Genomic DNA, 24,895 nt, shown 5'->3' with positions numbered 1-24,895 from the left:
ACCTGAGTGTTATTAAATTAACATCATTTGAATAAGCCAGACAAGCAAAGTAGCTCAGAAGCGGGCAAACGACAACAAGCAGCAAATATCCCCTCTCCCGAGGGGGATTATGGGTAATGTAGTAAACAGGTCCAACTGTATTTAAACCGCAGCCGCTGGGAACCGGCGTTGGCTAGCTTCAATGAGCATCCCCATTAGGCGACTGGCTGAGTGCGCGCACATTATTCTTAATCCTGAAGTCTTCAGTGTTTATGGCGGGACACGAGTCGCCATTGGCCAAGCTGCACCTTCTGCCACGTGCTCATATCAGCATAAAAGCGGAGGGACGGAATAATCCCAGAGAAAGAATCCGTGTTAAATTGCCCAAAATAAATGAGACCGTTGCTTTATTCTAGCTTCCACATAAAACACAGTCAAATTAGATTTTGTTACGTTTTAGAAACGTTGGCTAATATGCCAATGTTCCTAATGACGTCATGTCCAAAGCAGTTTCAGGACAAAATCAGAAGTGAACATTGCAGGGAATACTTGGTCAAGTAAATTGTGGGCTAATTATGAAAATGTGAAGGAAACTTTTAGTCAAAAAGTGAACATTTTGAAGAAAAATCATGTACAAAAGTGAGAAATTAAAAAAAATCTATTCCAAAAGTGATCCACATCAACATCAGGACAAAAATTTAAAATGGAGGAAAATCCAGCCTAATGGCAAAAATGGCAAGGAAAATATTAGACACATGCAGATCTGATCTGGTCTTGAAGTGAACGCTTCAAGGAAATTTGTTCCAAAAGCGAAAATGTCAAGGAAAAAGTGGTCTAAAAATATACATTTCAAGGAGAAGCAAAACTGCTTACCTTTTGCTTTTGAAATTTTTGTTGAAATCATTTTTTTCGTAATAATTTTACATTCGGAGCAGATTCTTTGAACTGTTGACTATTTTAATGCAAATGTTCAGTTACGGACCTGAATCTCTTTGAAATTTGCATTTGAAGACCATAGTTTTCTACTGTGTTGATCTGATATTGCGTGAAACATCAATTTCTACTTCTACACCTGATTTTCACATCTTTAAAACTTCACTAAAATGTCGACACGTCTCTAACATGTCAACATTAAACCAAGGATTACTTATGAGTTGGCAAATGATTCTTTGCAATTGTCAAGCAATACCCTTGAGAGAGGTCTATACCAATCAACCTTTCTCATATTGATGCCAACGTTGTTGTCGTAATCGTTCCTTTTCATATTCCAATGTTCCCCAAATTCGATCAAGGACGGTTTTTTTTTTCAAGACTTTGAGGTCTGTTAAGCAGAAAAAAAGCAAAACTTCAATAAAAACCCCAAAACAGTATATCACACTTAAGATCACCTGTGTCTGATGGTGATTGAGACGCATGGAGAGTTAAAGCAATCGGATTATTGAGAAGCATGGAGAATGAAATCAATCTGGTTGGGAGCTTTCAGTGTCACTGTTAGGCCAATGAAAACGTTTCAGTTGTGCTTAGAATGATGAGAAGATTTGGTGTGGATTAGATGAACGCCAAGCATGCGCATTGAATTGGAAATTCAGTCCTCTGAGTCCAGTTTTGCGAAAAACAGGACATTTGGCAGGCATGCCTTTCATAAGTAAACCTACACGAAAAAGTTTCAAGTAGCAATAAGGGAAAAGAAACGACCATTTGGCTTTAAAGCAGCCATTTGAGGGTCATTTTGTCTTTTTCTTGTAGTCTTTCAAAGAAAAACTTCCTCCATTTTCACTTGATGACTAAGTGTGAAACTTTTGTTTTTTGGTCATTGTGTTTGGGTGGATTGTAGCTAATTAGGTGACCCTGAGAATTACAGTTTATTTGTTTGTTTGCCTTGAAAATTCGGCTCAAATGCCAGTTCCACTGAACCAGATGTAATTTGTAATTTCAATGCCTGAAAAAAAAAAAAAGTAAGTCTTCCATTTTGGTTTTAAGGGAGAATTTAGGCTTTTGCTTCCATTTGCCTCAGTGTGTTTTTGTGAAAATGCAGCACCTGATGCCACTTTCACTAAGCAACATGAAATTGGGAAGCAATGCCTATTATGAATGGGGCGGCATGGCTCAGTGGTAGAGTGGTCGTCTCCCAGCTCGGAGGTTGGGCGTTCGATCGCCGGCCCTTCAGACCATGTCAAAGTGTCCTTGAGATACTGAACACCCAGTTGCTCCTGATGCTGTGTCCTCAGTCGGTAGATGAAGTAACAGTGTGAAGCGCTTTGTGTATCAAAGCTTGAATAAACACCCAAAAAAGCATCAAGAAGCCATGCCCAAAAAGAGACAGGAAGACAGCCATTGCACTTTGAAGTGGTCATTTTTGGGCCATTTTGAGATTTTTACAGCGTTCCTTCAACGACAAAGGAGAGTGTAGTTGGGATTCCCTGCTGAAGCAGCTGCCTCCGCGACCCGACCCTGGATAAGCGGCGGATAATGAATGGATGGGTGGGCGGATAGGAGGGGCAAAATTTTATGACTCACCATAAAATCTATTCATGTACCTCTACAAGGTTACAATTTGGCCAAATGTCTTAAGTTTCCATTATGCAAACACACACACACAACCACCCCCACCCCCACACCCCAACACACACCCACGCACACATGCACGCACACACACAAAATGACAAAAACACAAATGTTTCTCGATTAAGTGTTGTCTCTAGCATGCGTGATTCAAATTTAATAATATTCAATCATTAATTATCTGATCTGTTTTTCCTCACGAGGGAGCCTATCCCAACTACCTTCGAGCACCAGGTGGGGTACACAGTTAAATGGTTACCAGCCAATCACAGGGCACACAGAGACAAACAACCATTCACGCTCACACTCATACCTAGGGGCAATTTAGAGTGTCCATGTATGTTTTTGGAATGTGGGAGGAAACCGGAGTACCCGGAGGAAACCCGCGCAGGCATGGGGAGAACATGCAAACGCCACACAGGAAGGCCGGAGCCGGAATCAAACCCACCACCTCTGCACTGTAAGGCCATTGTGCTAACCAGTCATCCACTGCGCCACCCCATATAATAATAGTTGGAGAACATCTTAAGGTGAGGCGTGTCTTAGAACTGCCTCTGGAGAAAAAAAATGCCACGATCTGGGTTTTTCTTGACATTGTTTTCATTAGATTTGTTCGTTGTTGTTTTTTGTTTTGTTGTGTTCTCCCTGTGTTCCCTATTCATGTACTGCCTTGTTAAGAGGGTACCAATCGGCTCCCTCCAGCTGCTCATGACTCTTCCATGTCTTCCTCGTTGTCTCGTGAGTTTGCTTGTATTTATTGTCCTGGTTTCGCTCAAGCCTTTGTTGGAAATCAAAATGGCAGACTGATTATGTGTTTTCAGGAATGGCTGCTTGAGGCTAGTCTTTTGTAGATTTACTCATGATAGACAAGCCAACAAAGTTACGTGTTACTGAGTAACATTTTCCCAACATCAATTGTATGTGATGTGGAAGAGGGCATCAACAAAGTGCATCAACAAGATGTTCGATTCCCACGTCTTGTCTCCCAAATGATTTATATCAAAATGACTGATGTAAATAAGTGTTCTACTCCTTTCCACAGTGAGCTGCACTGAGACAATAATTTGTCAATATCACCTCTAATTTGTATGCACAACTGAAGGCATCTGTGCCTCCGAGGCATCGCTGGATGTCGATTCAGGCAAAGACGGTTTGCTGTGGCTTGATGCCATGGTGGAATAATTAAGAACAACAAGGAACAAATGAGGCGTTAAACAATTCTTGACACAAAATCATCCTCACTGACACACTAGGCTGCCTTGCAATTGAGAAGAATCCACCAGCGTGTGTTGAGGTAGTGTCATGTGCTACAAGGTGCTACAGAGGACGCTTGGAATCATTCAGAAATCCAAGATTAAAAGGAAACTCAATTTTCAAAGGAAAAGATGGTCCAAGAGAAAAATTGTCACTGAAAATCATGTAAAAAAGTGACAAATCCCAGGAAAATCTAAAATGAAGGTGCCATTGAACGTTTGAGGAAGCATCTGCTTCAATGGAGAAAACAAAACCTGTTAAAAAAATGTTAATGTCAAGGAAATTGCGACAGAAAGTCAGAATTTCAAGGAAAATGTGGTTATAAATTGGAAATGTTAAGGAAAATCAGATCCAAAGGGGATATTTCATGGGAATTTTGGTCTCAAGAAGAAAACTTAAAAAAATACAATTCAGGTCTCAAAGTAAACGTTTCAGCAAACATCTGGCCGAATAATGTCATGTCATTATCCACACCGCTTATCCTGTATAGGGTCGCGGGAGGGTGCTGGAGCCTATCCCAGCTGACTACGGGCAAAAGGCACACTACACCCTGAACTGCTCGCCAGCCAGTCACAGGGTAGACAGAGACACTGTCACTGAGTGGGAACTGAACCCATGGTGCCCGCACACAACTCAGGCGAGTGTACCACTACACCATCAATGACACATGACAGGTAGGAGTAAAGTAAACACAACTGCTAAATACACGGTACATTCTCATGCCAAAACCCAGGGTTGAACCAGGGACCTTTAGATCTTCAGCCTAATGCTCTCCCAACTCAGCTATTTTGCCACGGTTCAACAATGAAAATGTGAAATATAACTTGATTCAAGAGAAGATGCCTTGGCAAAATGAACATCTTCAGGACCAAAATTTCAAGAAATATTTGGTCAGAAAATGAAAACAAGAGAAATCAGGGCCAAAAAAAATTATTCAAGGGAAATCAGGTCCCAAAGTTAACGTGTCTAGGACAATCTGGTCCAATTTAAAAAAAAATAATTTTCAAAAATAAAAATGTTGACAAAAATCTGTTCCAAAAGTAAAACATTTTCAATAAATATTGTCAGGAGAAATGTAACCCTAAAAATAAGTCCACCGGTCCATTATCAAGTTACTTCTCCTCACAACAGTTGCGAGGGGCGCTCGAGCCAATCCCAGCTGTCTTCGGTCTGTAGGCGGGGAACACCCTGAACAGGTTGCCAGCCAATTGCAGGGCACACAGAGACAAACAACCATCCACGCTCACACTTATACCTAGGGGGAATTTAGAATGTACAATCAACCTGCCATGCATGTCTTTGGAATATCGGAAGAAGGCCGGACCCGAACCGAACCTTGCAACTCTGCACTGTCAGGCCATCCTGCTAACCAGTCGGCCACCGTGCCGCTCTGTTCCAAAAACCATCAAAGAAAGTGTCATCCCATGCAGCAAATATTTAATGAAATGTGATCAAAACGTGAAGGTGGGTTCCGGTTGAATCTGGTTCAAAAGTCAAAACATCAAAGATAGGAAAAAGGTCAACTAAAATGTGTTCTAAAAGGTATTTTTTTTTTAAAGAAAAGCTTATCCAAAACTAATTTTGCTAAAAAAAAAATTAAATTAATTTAAACTTAATTAAATTAAAAAATGGGCAAAATCTGCATCCATAGATCTTCCTGACCTTTATCTTTGTTTTATTTTCTTTGTCTATAGAATTTGCTGGGAATATAAGGGGAAAATTGTAGACTTAGCAGTCATTTCCCTGTTTGTGGATGGCAAGGGGCTTAGCACCAAGGATAGCAGGCACCCGAGTTGCGAGTCACTGTCCTTGGTGCTGACACGAGCAATTTGCAATAATGACCTCCTTCCAACTCACTTGGCACTCTGTTGATTGCTTTGAGCGGTCGCAGGACTCGCACGGTCCTGATGGCCGTGAAGTTGACGTTCTGCAGGTCCAGTGAGTACTCCACCATGCTGAAAGAAAACACACGCGCACACATTTTCACCACACATGCACATAGTCAATCTTTTTAGTCCCTTCTTGGCACGTTTTGAGAAAATTTATCATCAGGTGAGTGAAAATATGCAAAATAGAAAAAGAAAATGTGAAGTACAATGACAAAGAAAGAGAGATACACCCAGAGAGATAGGGATAGAGCGGGCTAGACAGATGCTATATATATCGAGAGATAGAAATGAAGACATAGACCTAGGGATATAGATTGAAAGGAATGATTGAGAGAAACACAGACAGACAGAATAGATACATTTAAAAACATTCTAAAATGATTTGTTTAGAGATAAATTCAACATGTTGGAAGACAATTAGTGAAAACGTGTGCAAAGACCTAGACGCACGTAGACTGGTTTTCTCATTTCAGCTTTCATGATATTTTTGGGGGTGATGTGGCTACAATGCCGCGTCTCGGCATCTGGCATGAGTGGATATATATATATATATATATATATATCTATATATATATATATATATAAATATATATATATATATATATATATATATATGCATTTTGTTTGGACAGCCGGTACCCATCAGCAGCTTCTGGAGTCCCACAGGTCAAAAAGGCCCGAGAGGACTCCGTCTTCAGCTTCTCTCGCCGCTGATGTCCTCCAACAGGTTTGGGGCTTGCAGCCGCAACAGGCCGACCATCTTACGGCGCTGTACCTCCTCAGTTCTTCAGTTTCCCCCAAGAATTGGCCATTATCAACAGCAGTAGGTCTTCTGGTGTCGTCCCCCAACAATTTAAACATTGGCATGATGCAACCCTTGCTCAAGAGACCCGGTCTTGATCAAGATGTGCTGTACAATTTTAGATCCATTTCCAGAATGTCCTTTTTTTTAAAAAAAAAGTGGTGCACATGCAGTTAAGAGCTTTCTTCATTGTACTTGCTGCCCTTAGGTTCCATCCTACGAAAACATTGAATTTCCTTCCATTCTTATGCAGATGACAGATCTATGTCCCACTGAGCAAAAAAAGATGCTCTCTCCTTGAGACCACTTTTGTCCTGTCTTGAGGAAATCAAAGCTTGGATGTCACATAATTTCTTGAATTTCAAAGAAAAGAAGACAAACGTTATGGTGTTTGGTCCTTCTACTTTCAACCCTGTTGACCATGGCATCTTATCTATAGCCAGTAGTCTCAAACTTGGGTTTTAAATTGGGGAGTGATCTATATACGGACGTCACTGATGGTGTAGTGGTCCACTCGCCCGAGTTGTGTGCGGGCAGCGTGGGTTCAGTTCCCACTCAGTGACGGTGTCTATGTCTTCCTTGTGACTGGCTGGCGACCAGTTCAGGGTGTAGTGCGCCTTTCGCCCGTAGTCAGCTGGGATAGGCTCCAGCACCCTCCCGCGACCCTGTACAGGATAAGCGGGGTGGATAATGACATGACATGACATCTATATACGGATTGGGAATGTTCTCATTTTATCACCATATTCAGTCACTGTCAGAAATAAAATCTGATTTCAGGTGGGTAACAAAATTATCTGTAACGCTTCTCCTCACGAGAGTCGTGGGGGTGCTGGAGACACTCCCAGCTATCTTCGGGCAGAAGAAGGGGGGACACACTGAATTGGTTGCCAGCCAATCGCAGGTCACACAGCGACAAACAACCATCCACGCTCACACTCACACATAGGGGCAATTTAGTGTGTTCAATCGACCTGCCATGCATGTTTTTGGAATGTGGGAGGAAACCCACACAGGCACGGGGAGAACATGCAAACTCCACACCGGAAGGTCAGACCCAGAATCAAACGCCCGACCTCTGCACTGCGAAGCCATCGTGCTAACCAGTCAACCACCGTGCTGCCAATATCATATATAGTTCAATGGAAATAAATTAGCATTCGATGTTAAGCACTAGTATTTTTCTTCTTGTTTTGTCTTTATTGATTAATTGTTGTTTTTTTCTTTCTCTGTTTGGAAAATGAAAACCCAGTAAAAAGTAAAAACAATAAATAATTACAATTAAACCGGCAAATCAGTGCTGTTGTTCGATCCAGCTTCTTTCATCTTAGGCAGCTGACTAAAGTGAAGCCCTTTCTTCCCCAACAGCACTTCGAAACAAGAATCCATGCCTTAGCTATATCTAAGATACATTACTGTAATGCACTTTAATTTGGAGCCAGTCCGCCCTCAAGCGCCTCCAACTGGTGCAAAATGCTGCTGCTTCCTTTTTAACCGAAGCTTGGAAACTTGGCCTCTCTTCACTGGCTCCCAGTGCACTTAAGAGTTCATTTTAAGATATTTCTGTTTGTCTTTAAATATTTAAATTGCCTCGACCCAGTCTACCTTTCTGAACCCCTCCAGCCCTATGCACCTGCCCGCTGCCTCAGGTCTGCGGACCAAATGCTGCTGGAGATGCTGAGGACTAAGCGCAGCACCTTTTCTGTTGCTGGTCCTTCCCTATGGAACGAGCTTCTATTAAATGTTAGGCAAGCCCCCTCTCTGTCCACTTTTAAAAACCCGTTAAAAGACACATTTTTATTCTTTGGCTTTTGGTTCAACATGAGACTGTCACTGTTGTGCTGTTCTTCTGGTTTCTACATTAAATGTGTTTTAATATGTGTTCTAATTTCCCGCTAATTTATATTACACCATATTTAAAGTGCTTTGTTACAGCTACAGCTGTTGTCAAATGTGCTATATAAATAAAGTTGTATTGTATTGTATTGTATTGTATAGCATAATCTTTTAAGACATAAGACAGTAAAACCTAAGGCCAGGCGTGTGCAAACTACAGCCCGGGGGACACATGCGGCCCGTTAAACGTTTTACTCCGGCCCGCCGAACTTGAAAAAAATTAAATGAATAAACCTTGTTAATATTTTATTTTCTAAATACTGCGGTGTGTCAAAGACAGATATCTTGTTGTAATGATTTTGTTCATTATCATTTAAAATTAAATGTATTTTTTTTCTCAGATGAGGTGAGGTTACCAAAACAATCCATCCATCTGCTCCTGGTCCGGCCCCTCTGTCAAATTTTAGAACTTATTGTGGCCCACCAATCGGAAAGTTTGCTCACCCCTGCTTTAGGTTGTAGTGAACCAACTATGCCTGTGCCACGAAAATATATTTTTCTTTTCTTTTGAATTGGCTGCTGAAGAGTGCCTCATTGTTGGCATTTTATAATTTTCATATAAATTTGCAATCATTAAAATTGGCATGGTTTTTTAACAACCTGTGGGGTCAGGTGTCAAGTATACAATCAATAATTCATTTGACTTTGACTTTAAAGACATTTTTCACTCATGCTTCATCTCTGTCCGTTTACGACCACATGAGAAGATAGCCGAGGTAAACGTGCGTCATCTCAACTTCCAGATGAAAGGGGATGAACCTGCTGAGGTTATCCAGTGCAATAAAATGATTTCAATAAAGCGAGATGGAGCGACTTTGGGAGATAATTACTGGGCTAGAGACAAGAGCGCGGGTTCTCACGCATCAATGGAGAAGAAGAATTCAGAGCTCACGTGGAGGTCGTGTGTCAAGATGTCAGAAGCCCACAGAGCGTATTGAAATTAAAAAGCGAGGTGAATCGCTGTTGCGCAGTCAGTTTCCAATGAGGCAGAAAGCAAAAGGAGAGGTTTTCAGGAAGGAAAAAAAAAAAACGTCAAAACATTCTTTGAGTTGGAACTTGTCGAGTGCTCGAGAAGTTCAGAATGTTTTGACGGGTCACAGTTGAAGCTACTCGCAACCTACGAGGTGACGCTCCCCCGGAGTAGGGCAAAGCCAAGTTCGGAGCGCGTAAAACGCCAGGTTGGAGTTCACCGAGTATAAACAAGCCACGCTTCACCGTCATCGGACATGCAAGCAAAAAAGAAGTTTGACTGCATCTCAATCTCATGTCAAATACAAGTACTCTACTTAGAGAGCATGATGTTACCTCCACTGCAAGAATACAACCGCGACTGTAATTACACTCAAACTAGAATTTGCCATGGGGGTTAATTTGACATGCATTTATTTTCATATTGTAGTATTGCTTGACAATTCTAGTTTATTTCTATTAAAATTATATTTACTTTTTTATATTTACTTTTTTATCTTTTACCTAACAAATATTCCACATATTAAAAAACAAAACTAATTCTAAAACTAATATTAATTAAATTAAAGCAAGGTATTCTTGATTTAAAAAATTAAAAATAAGAGTCAAAACAAAGTTAAAATGAATTATTACGAAAATTCCTGATCAATTATAATCATGGTATGCTATTTGTGTCTATGAAATGTGTTATGCTTTTAGGTGTCATTTACATTTTGTTTATTTATTTACTTGTCATAACACTGACTTGAGATATTATTCAAGACCTATATTTCAATTCATTGGAATGAAAATTGTCCTTTTTTTATGAATAAGGCAATACACTAAAATGAAATTAATTGTAAGTGTAAGGGAGCAGAAAAGTACTTCTTTTATTCAAAATACATTTCCAGAGTTGATTTCATGCCAAAACGAGTTGCGTGGCCCAGCTTCTATTTTCAGCTAATGAGCATTGGAGCGCCTTGACAGGCTTTGTTTTGCCACTTTTAAACACACATTTGTTGTTAACTCTATTTCGGGTGGGCAAATTACAAGTCTAAATGTCGCAGGGCTCAAGTTGGAGCCAAACTCCAAGAATGGAGCTGTAATTTTACTGCGTGTTGTAGCAAAGTCCCAACCTATCGGATTTCAATTGAAGGTTTCAAGCCAAAGTTTATGTTTAAATATCCAAAAGCAACTGGACAACCGTAAAACCTGACATGAATCGATTAAAATCAATAAACGCCACACGGTGTCTTCCACATCAACATCAACAGCCTGGTGGATTTTTAAAACGAGACTACCCCCCCCAACCAAGCAATTAGAAAAACACATGGCTTCTTCTCTCCAAGTGGGCTGCTCTTCCTCCCATGTTTACTTTCACTTCGTCGCAAGTTGGCCCCTGTGGAAGATTCTCTCGGGGGCTTCTGGAGCGGAACGGCGGCGCCTGCGGGACACGCTGACAATTTGTGTTTGTGGAACAGGAAGTCGGGACGGGGTGACATTGAGAAGTGAAAGTAAAAAAAATATACATAGTTGTTGGATGACTTCACTGTTAAGCTATGAGTGCAACTTCCTTGCACACTTTGCGAGTGTCACGACAGTATAAGTAGAGTTGAAGAGTTCAAGTAGAGATAATTACTTCACTGCTTGTTGTGCGACAATCTCACCATAAAGTGCCATTCCGTCATCCCGGCCAAAATGGAACATTTCCATTCAACTTTATTGTATTAAATGGAAAGAATTTTCAAGCTCCCATCCTTTTTTTCAATGTAAAATTACAAGCACAATATCAACATGCAACATCTTCACGACAGAGTGGACCTTTTTGGCGAATGATAGCACACATGGAACTTCACTGAGCAACATGATTCCATGAGCAAACTTTGCACTGTTTAACAAACATAACGTTGAGGTTTCAAGGGCGGAAAGAATTGGAAAAATAATTAATTTGCCCCTCAGCATCCCAAATGTCATTAACATATAATTTTTTTCAAGGTCCTCTTCCCATGTATTTTTCAATTAACACATTATTCTGTATTACAGTAAAATATCTGATACATTGCACATCAATATTCTGATCTTAAAGTTTATGAAAACGCTAAAATAGCGACAAATGAACAATCAATTCATTGAAAGACAGTTTGATTGATTTACTTGGAGTTGTTAACTTACTAAACACAGACTTGCAGTCTTTTAAGGGTTCACTGGACTGCACTTCTTACGCGCTTATGTGTTTTTGATGATGCGCATTCCCTCAGATAGCCAAACATCATTAGCATGAAATGTCTTCATCTTTTACATTAACTTTGACATGATTTATGACCCTGGGAAAATGAGTGAAGCCGGTCCGTCAGACTATAGATGGGCCATGCAGCCAGCTATGTAAATACATATTACTTGTCATTTAGCCAATTACAGCCGCCTAATTGCAGCATATAAACTAAAACGTCAATTAGCAGCTTGCAGCAAACAGATATGGAGACTAATGGAGCCCATTTCTATTAATTATTAAAATGAGATGAATGGATGCCACAGAATAAGGAACAGAGGAGAAGCATCATCAAAATAAGCAGCCGCTGTAAAAACTGTATGCCCCCCCACGTAGATCCACCCAACGTGCATCCGCCAAATTAATTTGTTGAGTGAGCGTTGTCAATAAATCATAACTCCCCTTATTCAGTGTTGCAGACACAGTAAAAGGACGATGAAATACCACGTAGAAATTGCAACAGTCGCAGAGAAAGAAGCGAATGTTCCACATGTTATGCCTTGATATGTAAAGTCGACCGCAATATGGAACTACAGAACCTAGAAATACAACAGTAAGAACAGCACCATATAGGCATATCTCTCTCTCTCAAATTAAAATATTCAACATTTTGGACTTGCACAACTGCATCTTTTTTTACCGTTTTTCAGATGATAATTGAACATTGTCACGTATTGAAATACTTGAATATTGGAGTACAGTAGGAGGAATCTATGGACGTCTTTGTGATCACATTTTTCGAGGAACTGTCGCATTTGAATGAACGTTGAACTCATTCACTCAAAGGCGTCTCAAATTTCAACACCATCAATTCAGTTTCACGATCGTCTATACAATTCCATCTATTAGAAATGGAGTGCGGGCTAAAAAAGAGACATGCTTACATGGGATGGCATCGACACGACCAGACAGGGTTGGATGATTATTGAACTCATTGCGTCCACTTATTATTTGAAGCCAGAATGAAATTGAGTTGATGGTAATCAGCTGATTCCACACCTAAATGCATTAATATCTTTAAATGGCAAAAGAAACAAGTGGAAATAACTACTAAAATCACAGCAGAACGCGAGCTAAAATTCAAACAAGCTTTCCGATCTAGCTCTTTTTTTGGAATGGGAAACCCGTTTTGACCATATTTTTTCACGGTTGTTCGTCAATAGTCTTCGAGCAATTTGAACAACCGAGGACACTGCAGTAATTTCCATATGATTTTTTTGTTTGTTTTGTTTCGTTATTTGGATCATCGATCATTCTTTTCATAATTATTTGTCAAAATCAATTGCAATATTGCAATTTAACTTGAACCCAGAAGTGAATCTTCTCTCGACAAAACAACATGGCTGCCACGGTAATTGCCGCGGTTTGCCGGACTCACCCGAGGTGCACAATGACACTTCTATTCTCTTCCTTATTCTGTGATGGCCGCCGCCTATGATGGCCCACAAGTTGAAGTTGGGTTGTGCATGAAATTTCCTCTTATCTGCCTTCTTGAGTCATTGATAAAGTTTCACCTTCCTTAGCGCTCAGCTCGACATCTCCTTTGTCTTTGACCTTCTCTTCCCTCGTGTGCGTGCATGTGGGGGTCAGGCCGACACGGTTCTCATTTAACCGTTTCGCAGTTTTCAAAGTCAATTTCACAAGATTGCCCGCTTTTTGACCGGTCTTTCAAGGCTCACAGACTAGTGTGTGCTGCCACATATTATGCAGCAAACCTCCGAAAAGTAAGAGTAGACACGCTTCTTTCATGAGAAATAGTCTGTTGCTATCTTTTCACGTTTTTTAGAAATCAATAGTAGAATATGGGTACGTTTCACACAAAACACGGTTTCGGAACAAAAAAAAGAGAAAATCATTTTTGGAGGAAAAGAGACGTCAAGCAGAGCAGTGACTGAGGCTAATATTTGTTTTTGAGACATCTCAAAACATAAAATACCAAAACAAGAGGCTCATAATGACAAATTAATGATTTATTTACAGATAGCAATCATGAGCGACACTAAGTCAACACATGGCTTCAGTAGCTTTTTTGGAATGCTGTTTATTATTCACTTGATGAATTGTATTATCTTTTCTCACGATCACGACTCACACTCTTCATTACCAACCACGACATGTATTGTGTTCATACAATACTGTGTTTGAGTGTGATATGCCGTTAAATCAACATCTTGGAATTTTTCGCCCTCATGATGACAGACGGGTAAAGCCGTCATTCGCTACCGAATTGTGATCTTCTACTCAAAAGCTTTCCTGAATTCCAATCCAAAGCGATGCAACTGCACCAACTACATGGATCTGTTTGCACAATGACTGTCATGTGATCATTCCTTTCCAGCTTTCCATGTTAACAACCATCTTGCACAGTGAAAACATGACGAGAAATAATCCACAGGTTTAACAAAGTCCATGGCACTCGCCGTCATGCACCGACTGATGCCAAGTGCATCACTTCCCTATTATGTCGTCAATGAGATGGCTTCCCTTGCCTGTAACATGAAAACCACCAAATTGAACAACAGAAATAAACAGAATGACTTGAAATTATCCACAGTCCAAAAATGTGGTCACACATTACGATAATAGGATCTATCTCCTCAAAGATTTATCATGAAAAGAACCTGCTTTGCACAACAGAAATTAACTTGATTAGCACTAGAAATAATTTACATAGTAAAAATTAAAAAATCAATGACAATCTCAGTCATCCAAATGTACACATTGACTTTATTTGTATTTTGTGGATAATTACACTTGGGTTGATTTCTATTGTGCACAGTGGCCCATGCACAACCAAGCACGATATGCTTTTTTAAAATTATACAATATCTATAATTGGAATAATATAATTGGTACAGATAATGGATGGTTCATTTCTATTGTTCAATGTGGAAGCTATGATGAACATTTGAATGATCATAGAACAGCAATTTGTATAATGTGTCGACATTGTGCAAATGTGACCCTGCTTGGACTCAGGTTGTTTTGGACCAAACTTTGTGTATTATTTCAAATTGAGTTTATTTCTATTTTGGATGGTACTGATTATCATGAACAACAGGCGTCAGAAGTGATCACATTATTTATGCGTGCATTTTCCCATGCAGACTTTTTTTTTTTTGTGAGGATTATTTCCATCTGTTCTGGTTGCAGACAGGGAGACACCTTGCACGGTAAAACATCAACAACAGGACTAATGAGGGTCAAGACGCTTGACACCAAATGACTGGAACGCAGATGCGACGCTGGCTAAGCAGCATTTAATCACCGGTAGCATCTCTCCAGATACTCCCCATTAACTCCGTGACCTTACGCATCATCCAACCATTAAGCTAATTAATTAATTAACACACACACACATACACACACACGCACACGTAAATTCCGGGTGTTACTGTTGCCCTAAAGAACACAGATCATCCTCACATTTCCGGTAAGTGGGACACCACATGGGTGCTCAAAAGCAAACCACACAATACCGTACTATACTATGTGATTTTCAAATGAACTTTTCCATTGAAATGAATAGAAATGTCATTAATCCGTTCCAGCCTCCCCCACCACAACCAACAAAAATTGTTGTAATGTGTGCGTCTAGGAAGTAATAACAACATTCAATAGAATTAGACAATTTGTGATGTGTGTGACTTGGCCATCAGGCAGCAGTATAACAAATGACGAGTTTCACTCAACTACAGTAAGTGACTCAGAAATGTGCAGTAATATTAGTACATTTTCATAGAGGATAAATAATATATGCTTGTGTGTATTGTTATATTATACCAGTTGACACAGTTTAAAACAGTTTTTTTTAAATCAGAGATTGTAGATTGAGTCTGCCCTTGTTTTTTTCTCTCGCACTTCAGTAATGATAATAATAGTATAACAACAAGTATTTACAAATTTAAATTTAGGTTCAGCAACAGGTGAATTTTTTTTCTGAATAGTCAGCATCAAAAATACATAGGGGAAACATAAAGCCATCACGCCTTAAAATTGGCTGTTGATTAATGTTATCGGTCCACATGTGTTGCTCCACTGTTTGTGTTCAAATAGCCGTTGATAAAAGGGTGTCATGGTTCGTTTTGTTTTGTTTTCAGTGTCATATGAAATGGTGGGCATTCCCTCCAGCATCACACTATTTAAGGACTGCTCTGCCAGCCACTCGACGTTGGGATATTTGCCTTCCTCACGACTCTGTCTCTCAAGTGCCAAATTTATCTAGATGCTCTCGTTTGATCATAGAATTTTGCCACATGTTGCCATTTTTCCTTAAGATAGTATTTTGGTTTCCGGTGTTAATCTCAATTAGTATCGTAAGCATTTTTGGGTTTCTTTGTCATCTTCTGACAAGCGATTTTCTTTTCCATTAAGTCCTCCCCTTTTTTCTTTTTGCAAATGTTTTGGTTTGCCTTTTTTAACTTAATTCTTTGTAACCAACGTCATTATTTGTACTTTGTCAGTCTCGCGCCTATTTTTGTGTTAACAAATATCCTTTTGTCATTTCTTATCTCAATCAGGGATTTGGAATCCTTCTCTACCAGGAACTTGGTCAGTTCCTAACAAAGGGAAATAAAATACTATAATTGCATATTGTATATGCTCTTGTATTGCATGGATTCTATTTGTTCGCCCATCTAAGGTATTTCATATGCTTTGTTAGCATTGACCTAGCAGACTTTAGGGCAGTATTTGTTTTTTTCCCCAAGTCTTCATTGAACATGTACAAAACAAATAAATACATGATTAATTGTTTTAAGCATATTTTTAAATGTTGGTGTGTTTCGTTTTAGAACTGGGAGTGGGATTAAACAGTTTAAAGCAAAACAAGAATCAAAGACATGATGGTTTTCAGATTTTGCCGTAACCTTTTTTAAGTTCTTATGATAGTTACTAGAACATACATGGGAAGACTGCTGAGGTTTTTTTTCCAGGTATGGTCATGTGACATTTTGCATATAGCTGATGCAAGGGTACGTTTCCTCCGGTTGACAGCAGAGAAAGGATCTTCTCGAGATGGCTGAAAATGTACCTATTCAGTATTAATTCTTATTCCACGAATGCAGTATTAATAATACTGCTGTGTTTTGGTTTAGTAAGGACACAAACAATGTATTCTTGTTAAACAGGAAAAAAATAGCCTAATCTCCTCTTAACCACTAACCCAACACTCAAATATTGTGCGCTTGAGAATGTTGGAACAAGTTGGTGCATGTCTGCGAAACAGCCAACAAAATCAACTTGAGAAACACCACATACATACACACACACGCACACACACACCGCAATTATACACAAATTTGTGGAACACAATGCTACTTGGCCGGATAGTCATGCTTGGCATCATTAAAAATTCTGTTGTGTGTTTTCTGGGGGAAGAGCTGTTTTACAGTTGCACTTGCGTTTTCACACTCAATACTTTCACATGCACACACTTGCTGCTTCTGCTAATCCCTTTGCTGCAGCTCGCCAAGTTCCCGGGGGTCTTTTTATCGCACCACCCGTGCTCACCGTGCCGCCACAGGCTGCATGCAAGGGACTAATGTGTAATTGGCATTGCAGTCCGTCCCGGGGGTGTAATGGTGCGGCCCTCCGCCCTGGCGCCCATTTTTGGGGCGGGGGGTGACAAATTTTACAAAAGGGTTCGAAATAATAAAGGGCAGAGGTGGGTTTTAGTCAGGCCCAAAAATCGGCCCTCGTGGGCTAATGACAAAAATTGCCTCCAAACGCGTCAAAAGTGCCACAACCAACGGTTTCTTTATGCCTGTATTTCCTTATTCTGACATCACGTAGCCTCCCTACAGGGACATACCGTTATAAGAGCTAGATATGTCAAATATATTTCATGTTGCTAAGTGCAACTGGTTTTGAGGACTAAAAGAAAACCTCTTCCAAGCCAATTCTGGGTGCTTATGCTTTGAATTATGTTTGTCTATTGTTGTGTGATGCTGTGTCCCTGTTTTCATGTCAATGTCTACTTGAGAAGCTACCAGTCAGTTCACTCCAGCTACAACGGACTTGTCCATCTCAGTTTGGTTGTGGCAGTGAGTTAAGCACCATCTTTATCTTGCACCTTGCCTTTTTTTGTCAATGTTGTCAACTGAGTATATTGATTTCCCTTTGTGCCGTGTTAGCCCTTTTTTGGGTTTTGTAAATTAATCACTTTTTTGGGTTAACTGCACCGCAGTCCTGTCACCCACCTTCCCTGAGCTGGGGTCCACCTTTTGTCGCCACACTAAGTGCCTAGTTGTTGCAAGAATGGCCTACATTGGCAATTTCTAAATCAACACAACAGGCTTCCTGCGTCGTTTCAGTTATGGATGTTGACTAAAATTAGCTTTTTTTGTGTGTCGACTCATGATAGATATGCTTACCAAATCTCATGTTGATAATTGAAACGGGCTTCTGGGCTTACTTTTTTTAATTTTTGTGTTTTGTGGTGAATAATCTCACCTTGCTAACATGCTCTACTCACACGCAAAACAAAAATTTGGCATTGCCAATTTGTATACTCTATGTAAACATTGGACAAAATTTCCATTTCATGTTTCACTTTAACAAATGCTTGGAAATAGCTAAAATCACCCAATTATGGTCGTGTTGAGTCAAAATTGCATAATTTGTATTTTTAAAATATAGTTTCTGGAGACTTTTGTGGGTCTACTTGTGATAAACATGTCTACTAAGTTTCACGTTACTAAATTCAGCTCATTTTAGGGGCTAAATTTCAAATGATTGCACTTGTCATGATCCTCTTGCATTGGATGCCGTTAGATTGTGTACCCAATAAAGTGGCTGTTGAGCATACGAATACAGTACATCACCAAATTTCTGCAGCGTCCTAAAGGTCAACGTTCAATGAGAAAATATGCTAATGTGCTAGCGAGGTGGTTACCATTAAGCAAGCCTGAAGTGATGGGCAGGCGCTTAAGGAGTTGTAAAACCATTGTGACATTTCTTTAACGTACATTCTCTTCATTTTATGGCACTGTTGAATAAAACATGAAAAATTTAATTAATTTAAAAGACACCAACACGCATGATTCATTGTTACGCTTCATTGTCACAGAGCAGCCGGTTCAAGGTGTTCCACCGCACCTGGCACAAGATTCATTTAGTCAGTGGTGCAGCAAAGCGTGCCGGATATTTCCATCCATTATGAGCTGAGCTGAACACTATTGTTTGGGCGTTATTGTCGGCCATGCAGCAAGTGCCAGCCAACCTTGGTAATATTGCACTAATATTGAATATCTACTAAAATGAAAGGACAGAGTCAATTAAAGCGGTGAATCGACAATTTCAACAGGCATTCTCCACCTTGTTGAAAAATCACAATACGTCACATTTCATTGTCGACCATCTATCTTGTACATGGAGTTCCAAATTGTAATGAATCGGAGGAAATCTCGAGGACAGTTTTTGTCAAAGAAGAAATTCTCCAGAAATAGTCAAAAGGAAAATACAATAGACAATTCAAAGCAAAATGACAAATTCCGCATGTGATTTGTGATAATGGTTCATAAGACTTTTATGTGGATCTACTCATGGTAGACATGGTGACCAAATATCAGGTTATGCTTTTTTTTTTTTTTCAATCACAGCTTCAAACCCTTTTATCAGTTTGTTTGAAAGCTGATCGTCAAATTTCACTGCAATGCTCCACCTATCCCTTATGGAGAAAAATGCATTGTTTTGGAATTTAGTATCATATATTTATCTTGTTCTGCATACATGTTTCAAACTAGTAGTAGTGACTGGAAAAAAAAACAAGACCTTATCGTTTGAAGGATGAGTTGAAATTGGTCGAAATTAGTCTGAAATGACCAAATGGCACCATCATGGCTTTGGTTATTTTCTCGAGTTTTTTTTGTGGGTCTATATCTCAAATGTCATGTTGCCAATTTTTGGTGGTTACACTGGCATGTAAGACTCAAACATCCGTTTGAAAACACAACGACTGGGTCTGGCATGTCTTTTGGAGACTTTTTTGTGGGTCTACGCGTGAATGACTAGCTTCTGGGGTCCAGTTTTAAAGACAACGGCCTCACAATCTTTACTATTTATTTTTGTTTAAATTTTTTTTAATGAACCATCACATTTTGCCGCCATGCTCCTCGCCCATGCAATTACGCCAAAACAATAAATAAAAAATCTCAAATCATCATCATCAATCTGTCAAGTATTCTTTCTTTCTTTCTTTAGTGCTCTTGCACAGAGTGCGCAGAGCCAACCGCGGCAACCAGGTCTCTCCGTCTGGCTCTATTGTGGGCAAGGTGTTGAGCTTGTGCCTAGTATTGACAGCAGAAATTTTCTAGCAAAATATTTCAGAAAAATTCAAATTTCCCCTGTCCGCTTTGAGTAAAAATGGCACTCTTCTTGTATCTTTTTATGTGTTGTATTGGCAGTGAGTCACCTCACAATAGACATGCCAACCATAGATCAAATTGCTAACAGAAACCAGCTTCGGGGGCATGATTGTTTAGAGACATTTTGCCTTCCTTACCCTGCCATGACGATGAAGAAGTCCAGGCGGTTCCAGGTGTCGCCAAGGTAACAACGTCGGCCGAAAATTCCCAGTGCCACCATCTTGATCACCATCTCCAGGGCGAAGAAGATGTAGATGAAAGCGTCAAAAGCCTGTCAGGTCCCAAAAACAGACATCTTGCGCTCAATCATCACAACAACAACTTGAATTTTTTCAGGTTAAAAACTGTTGCTCCATCAGTTCACGTTGGTTTGCGCGAGTTGAAAATACAAGTGGTGCTCCTGTTTTCCATTTTTTTGTGTATCGTATTTAACAATCGGATTTGTAACTGTACTTGTCTTTTTCTTGATACTGATTTCGGACATAATTTATAAAAAGTATCCACTAATAAGCTTTAGCTAAGAATAGAACAGAATAGAATGGAATAGAATTCAATTTTATTGTCATCGAAATGTAGTTTGCATCTATTTAGAAGTGCTTAACAATCGAATATAGATATATTATTGATGTGTAGTTGAGCAAAAAAAAAAAAAAAAATTAAAGCATGTTTCTGACATGAATAATCATTTGCATCTAGTTTGTAAAAACACTGTGCCGATGGTATACTCTCTGCGCTTGAGTATGCAGTGAATTTTCAAATAGCCTAATATAGATATTGGAAGTGATTCTCTTTATGCAACGATGAAGGGGCTGGAGCTCTTAGAAGTGACCAGTCTTTGTGCTGAAAATCAGATGTAAAGAGATACTGCCCTGAGAGATTACAGGCCTGAGCATTGTTTACGGTAGGGCAGGACGCTGGCAGAGGTCAGTGGCCTTCCAGGATGTGGAGATCATTAAGGGTGATCACAAGTAGATTGGACGCCACCGTGAAGCAACATAGACAAGCCACATCTGCTCTCCCCCTAGGGAACTTTTGGAGGGAAAGTTGAAGACTAGTGGAATGAGAAGGAATATGCAACAAGAGAAAATGATTTATATGTCCTATGTGGGCATTCCCTACACGAAGGGAATGCCTGACAGGGGGCTCGCACGCACGAGGCGCGTTTGGGGAGACTTCTTTTGAATCAGCATGTGACGAGAATAAAACATTTTTCTAACCAAAATGGCGGTGTCAGAGAAGTTCTTTTCCATCACCAATCCAGCCTTGCTTGGCTGCCTCTCTTAAAGGTGGCACTTATACTTCAAAGTCAAAATATACTCCCAGTAGAACCATCACACTGTCAACCACAACAGGTGGCATTATAGATCCGCAAACTGGTGCCCATAACCAGCATAAAAATTTCCAAGGAATCAGTGTACTTTGTTTTCACGGTCATAAAATTACATTTTATGCAGTATTTTATAATGTGTTGAGTATTGCTAACTGTATACAAATGATTTTCAGAAACATGCTTCATAAATGGTGACTTAAGTATTTACAAATGCTTAGCTAATGCTTATTAGGGTGTCTGTCACGGTCTGTGTGGAGGAAGACCTAAAAGCAGGGAGCCCAAAAGGGAGAGTAATCAAATGTATTTAATTATAGAAACCAAAAAGGCAAACAAGGTACTGTGATAATACTGAAGACCAAAACAAGAAGGATCATAAGAAATGAAATACTCGGACGGAGATCTGAGACTTAACATTGAACTGACAATGAACCCACAAAGACTGCAAGTAAGCAAGGAACTGAGTACAGACAAACTGACGAGACAAAGGAACAACTGGATAAGTCGCAAAGGCTTGGAGGGAGCTGATTGGCTAACACTAGGGACCGGTGGACCCAATAACCTAATGACACCGACAGACAAACAAAGGAACTTGAGGAAAAACATGAAAATAAAGTTCAAAACCAAACTCAAAAGACAGACCATGAGACTGTTCTTATTATAAAGTGTTACCGCTATTTCTTATATTAAAGATTGTTGTAGTTTTGTATTTTTTTTTCACCCCTATATACAGCAATGACAGTTCAGAGAACATCGCTCACACACTAACTGGTTAGATCTACTAACATCGTAAAGAAAAAAAAAAAAAAAGATCAGTGACCCTGTAAAAACACGTTATTAAACAACAAAGACAAAAAGACAAAGTCAAGAAACACGTCTACATTTCATCAAAGACAGTTGACACAGTCTTATATTTTGATTAACCACTATGGCAGTTTATAATCAACAGTCAAATAGCGTCCAAGGCTATTTTACTTCACACAAACTTACGAAACAACAAAATCTCTAAGTGACAAAACATTTTCGTTAATGAAAAAGAATAAAAAAACTAAAACTACAGTACTTGTATTTGATTTGCGGGTGGTTGTTTTTAAAATATATTATTTTTGTTTACTACACCATACTTACTGTGATGTTTTTTTTATAGCAAGACATACACAAAATTTTATGAAAGAAAACTAACACTACAATTAAACTAAGTTAAAACTAAGCATTTGCAAAAAACAGATAAAACTAAAAAGAAAACGCTCTGAAAACTAATTTAAACTATCATTAAATATAAATAAACGGACTCAAAACAAAATATAAAATAACTGTAATGAAAATTCCCAACTATTATCACCCTGTTGGCGTTTTCTGTTAAGAGACATCAAGTCAAGTTTCAGTTTCACCTTGTTTCTCGTTATTTTTATTCTAATCGTCACATCTCTGCTGTTGCCTTGTGTCAATCAAATCAGTCCTTCCCCCCTTTTCAAACATCGCTTCTTCACTTCAAATGTAGCAGAAAATTATTTGCTGGCGCGCTAATCAGATAAGATCCCCGGTTGGACCCCGGCCGCACTCCCAACAGTCCCAGCTTTAATCAAGCATCTAATTAAAAGAAGAACAAATCCAAAGAAATCAAACACACATTCGGGCTAATGTTTGTTATTGCTGCTGTCAGCACAAAACTGAAGATTAGCTCCTGCTGCTGTTGTTGTTGTTGTTGGATTACAGCCTCGCTACAGCTTTCGGATTCTCGCAACCAGCTTTTGTTTTGTGCATGCAGCGAAGGGAAAAGGAAAAATGTACAAGTCAGCGTTTGCCTTCTGGAGATGTCAGGTGGTTATTGCTCATGCTAACATGCACAAACTTGACCTTTTCAAACTATGTTTTGCATGTCAAGCATGTGTGTGTTGCATTAGGGTCAAGGCCAGCAGTTCCCTGTCAGATTCGAAAGAGGTCAGTGGGTTTTGGGTTTTATATATAATACAGAGCAATGATTCAACTGTTCCAAAAAAATTTGTCAAATCAATTATGCATGCTGCCATCTAGTGGTCAAAAGTGAAATTACAGTGCACCCAATGTATAGGAGGAATTTGACAAAAAATATAGCGAAAAAAGTCAGTATAATAGCGGAGCCGCCAACCTGCAACCCGTGATGAAGGGCAGGTTTATTTTACATTTGAGTGAAAGACACTTTTGTGAGTTTTCTACCTTCGTCTGTCTGGTTTCGCGCACACGGCGGCATCGGCCATCGAGCCGACACTATTCATCATGGACTTTTTTCCGAGAGCAGTTCATCGATCTCGGTCGCCGCTGCCCACTAAAGCCAAGCTGATATTGAACGTAGGGAGGATGGGGGACCTCTCATCTACGGATACTAGCAGGAGGAATTCTATTAGCTCCGACTGCACAGCCTCCCTCCCCTAGAGAGGGCAATCAATCGCTTGCATTTGTACGCTGTGTTGTGTAAATGTGTGTGTGTGAGCGAGCTAACAGGCTTGAGACGTATGCCTGCACGCAACACCCACTCGTCCACCTTTGACACGGGTGCGAGGGGGCTGGGGGTTCTGACAACCGAGATGCTCACAACAGCATGAAGACCACATGCTAAGCTGGTGAGTCACGGCCTGGAGCTTCTAGTGGACGTCAATATGAGCCAGAGCTGCGCGCAAATACGCAAAACTATGCCAGTCTGCTTGTTGGCGCCAAATGGACCTTCGGTCGTTTTTGGACCCCCTTTGGTCCACCTGAAAATTGACTAATTTGCGTCCTCCGGAATTTTTCCGGAAAAGAATCCCCTCTCGATTTCTAGTCTTAATTTAATGTTTTCAAAAACATCAAAAGGCAGTTTAGTGTCAACAGTTTAATTTGCTCAGAATCAAAGACTATTCGATTTTAAACAATGTGTGTACATAAACATTGACACTCACAATAGGGCATGGCAGGCCAATGTCGATTACAATATTTGCCAGAGTGAAATTCCGATAAGTGATTAATTGGCTGATTAATTTAAAAAAAGTATATAGATAGATAGATATACATATCCATCCATCTTCTGTACCGCTTCTCCTCACTAGGGTCGCGGGGGTGCTGGAGCCTATCCCAGCCATCTTTGGGCAGTAGGCGGGGGTGTAAGATAAATTGAGGATCACATTGACTTAAAGTAACTTTATGTAATCAGTTTTGTGTATTTATAATCATGTTTATACACACTCATTAATATTTGCACACACACATACTGACATTTATGTTATAGCACACACGCACACAGCTGGAACACACATACACACGTTGCTTTAACTACACAAAGACACAGTATCCTGAAGATGTGTTTAGTTAAAGTAACCTTTACACCGTGAGTTGTCATTTTATGCTTGCTGTCTCCTGATGATTAGTTATTGATGTTTTCTGTCTTCTACTGATTAGTTTAGTCTAAAACAGACTACCATTGTTAATTAATCTCCTGTAGTCTGGTGATTTAGTTTAGGCTAAACAGACCTTCATTGTATTCTAATTTCTTGTGATTCTTGAGTCAAACTAATAAAAGCCAAGCCGGTGAGAAGAGGAGAGGGGGGAGTTGCATGGAGCGGCTGCGAGCAGGCGAGCTGCTGCTCGCGG

General features: G+C 39.8%; 1 protein-coding gene across 1 annotated transcript in view; it reads right to left on the bottom strand.

Moving 5' to 3' along the window:
• Positions 1–24,895, bottom strand: part of cacna1ib (calcium voltage-gated channel subunit alpha1 Ib) — a 151,925-nt gene that overhangs the window by 75,791 nt on the left and 51,239 nt on the right. Inside the window, exons 4-5 of the mRNA XM_088302635.1 lie at positions 20,103–20,236; positions 5,653–5,750 (exon numbers count right to left, since the gene is read on the bottom strand). Of these exons, the coding sequence (XP_088158761.1) occupies positions 5,653–5,750; positions 20,103–20,236 (232 nt within the window). The remainder of the gene's footprint in view (positions 1–5,652; positions 5,751–20,102; positions 20,237–24,895) is intronic.

The sequence above is a fragment of the Idiotropiscis lumnitzeri genome, chromosome 8, assembly GCF_059441095.1.
Source record: "Idiotropiscis lumnitzeri isolate Australia: NSW breed Sydney's pygmy pipehorse chromosome 8, RoL_Ilum_1.0, whole genome shotgun sequence".
NCBI classification, from domain to species: Eukaryota; Metazoa; Chordata; class Actinopteri; order Syngnathiformes; family Syngnathidae; genus Idiotropiscis; species Idiotropiscis lumnitzeri.
Note: the sequence above shows the minus strand (reverse complement) of the source record. Positions and strands in the feature narration are given on the sequence as shown.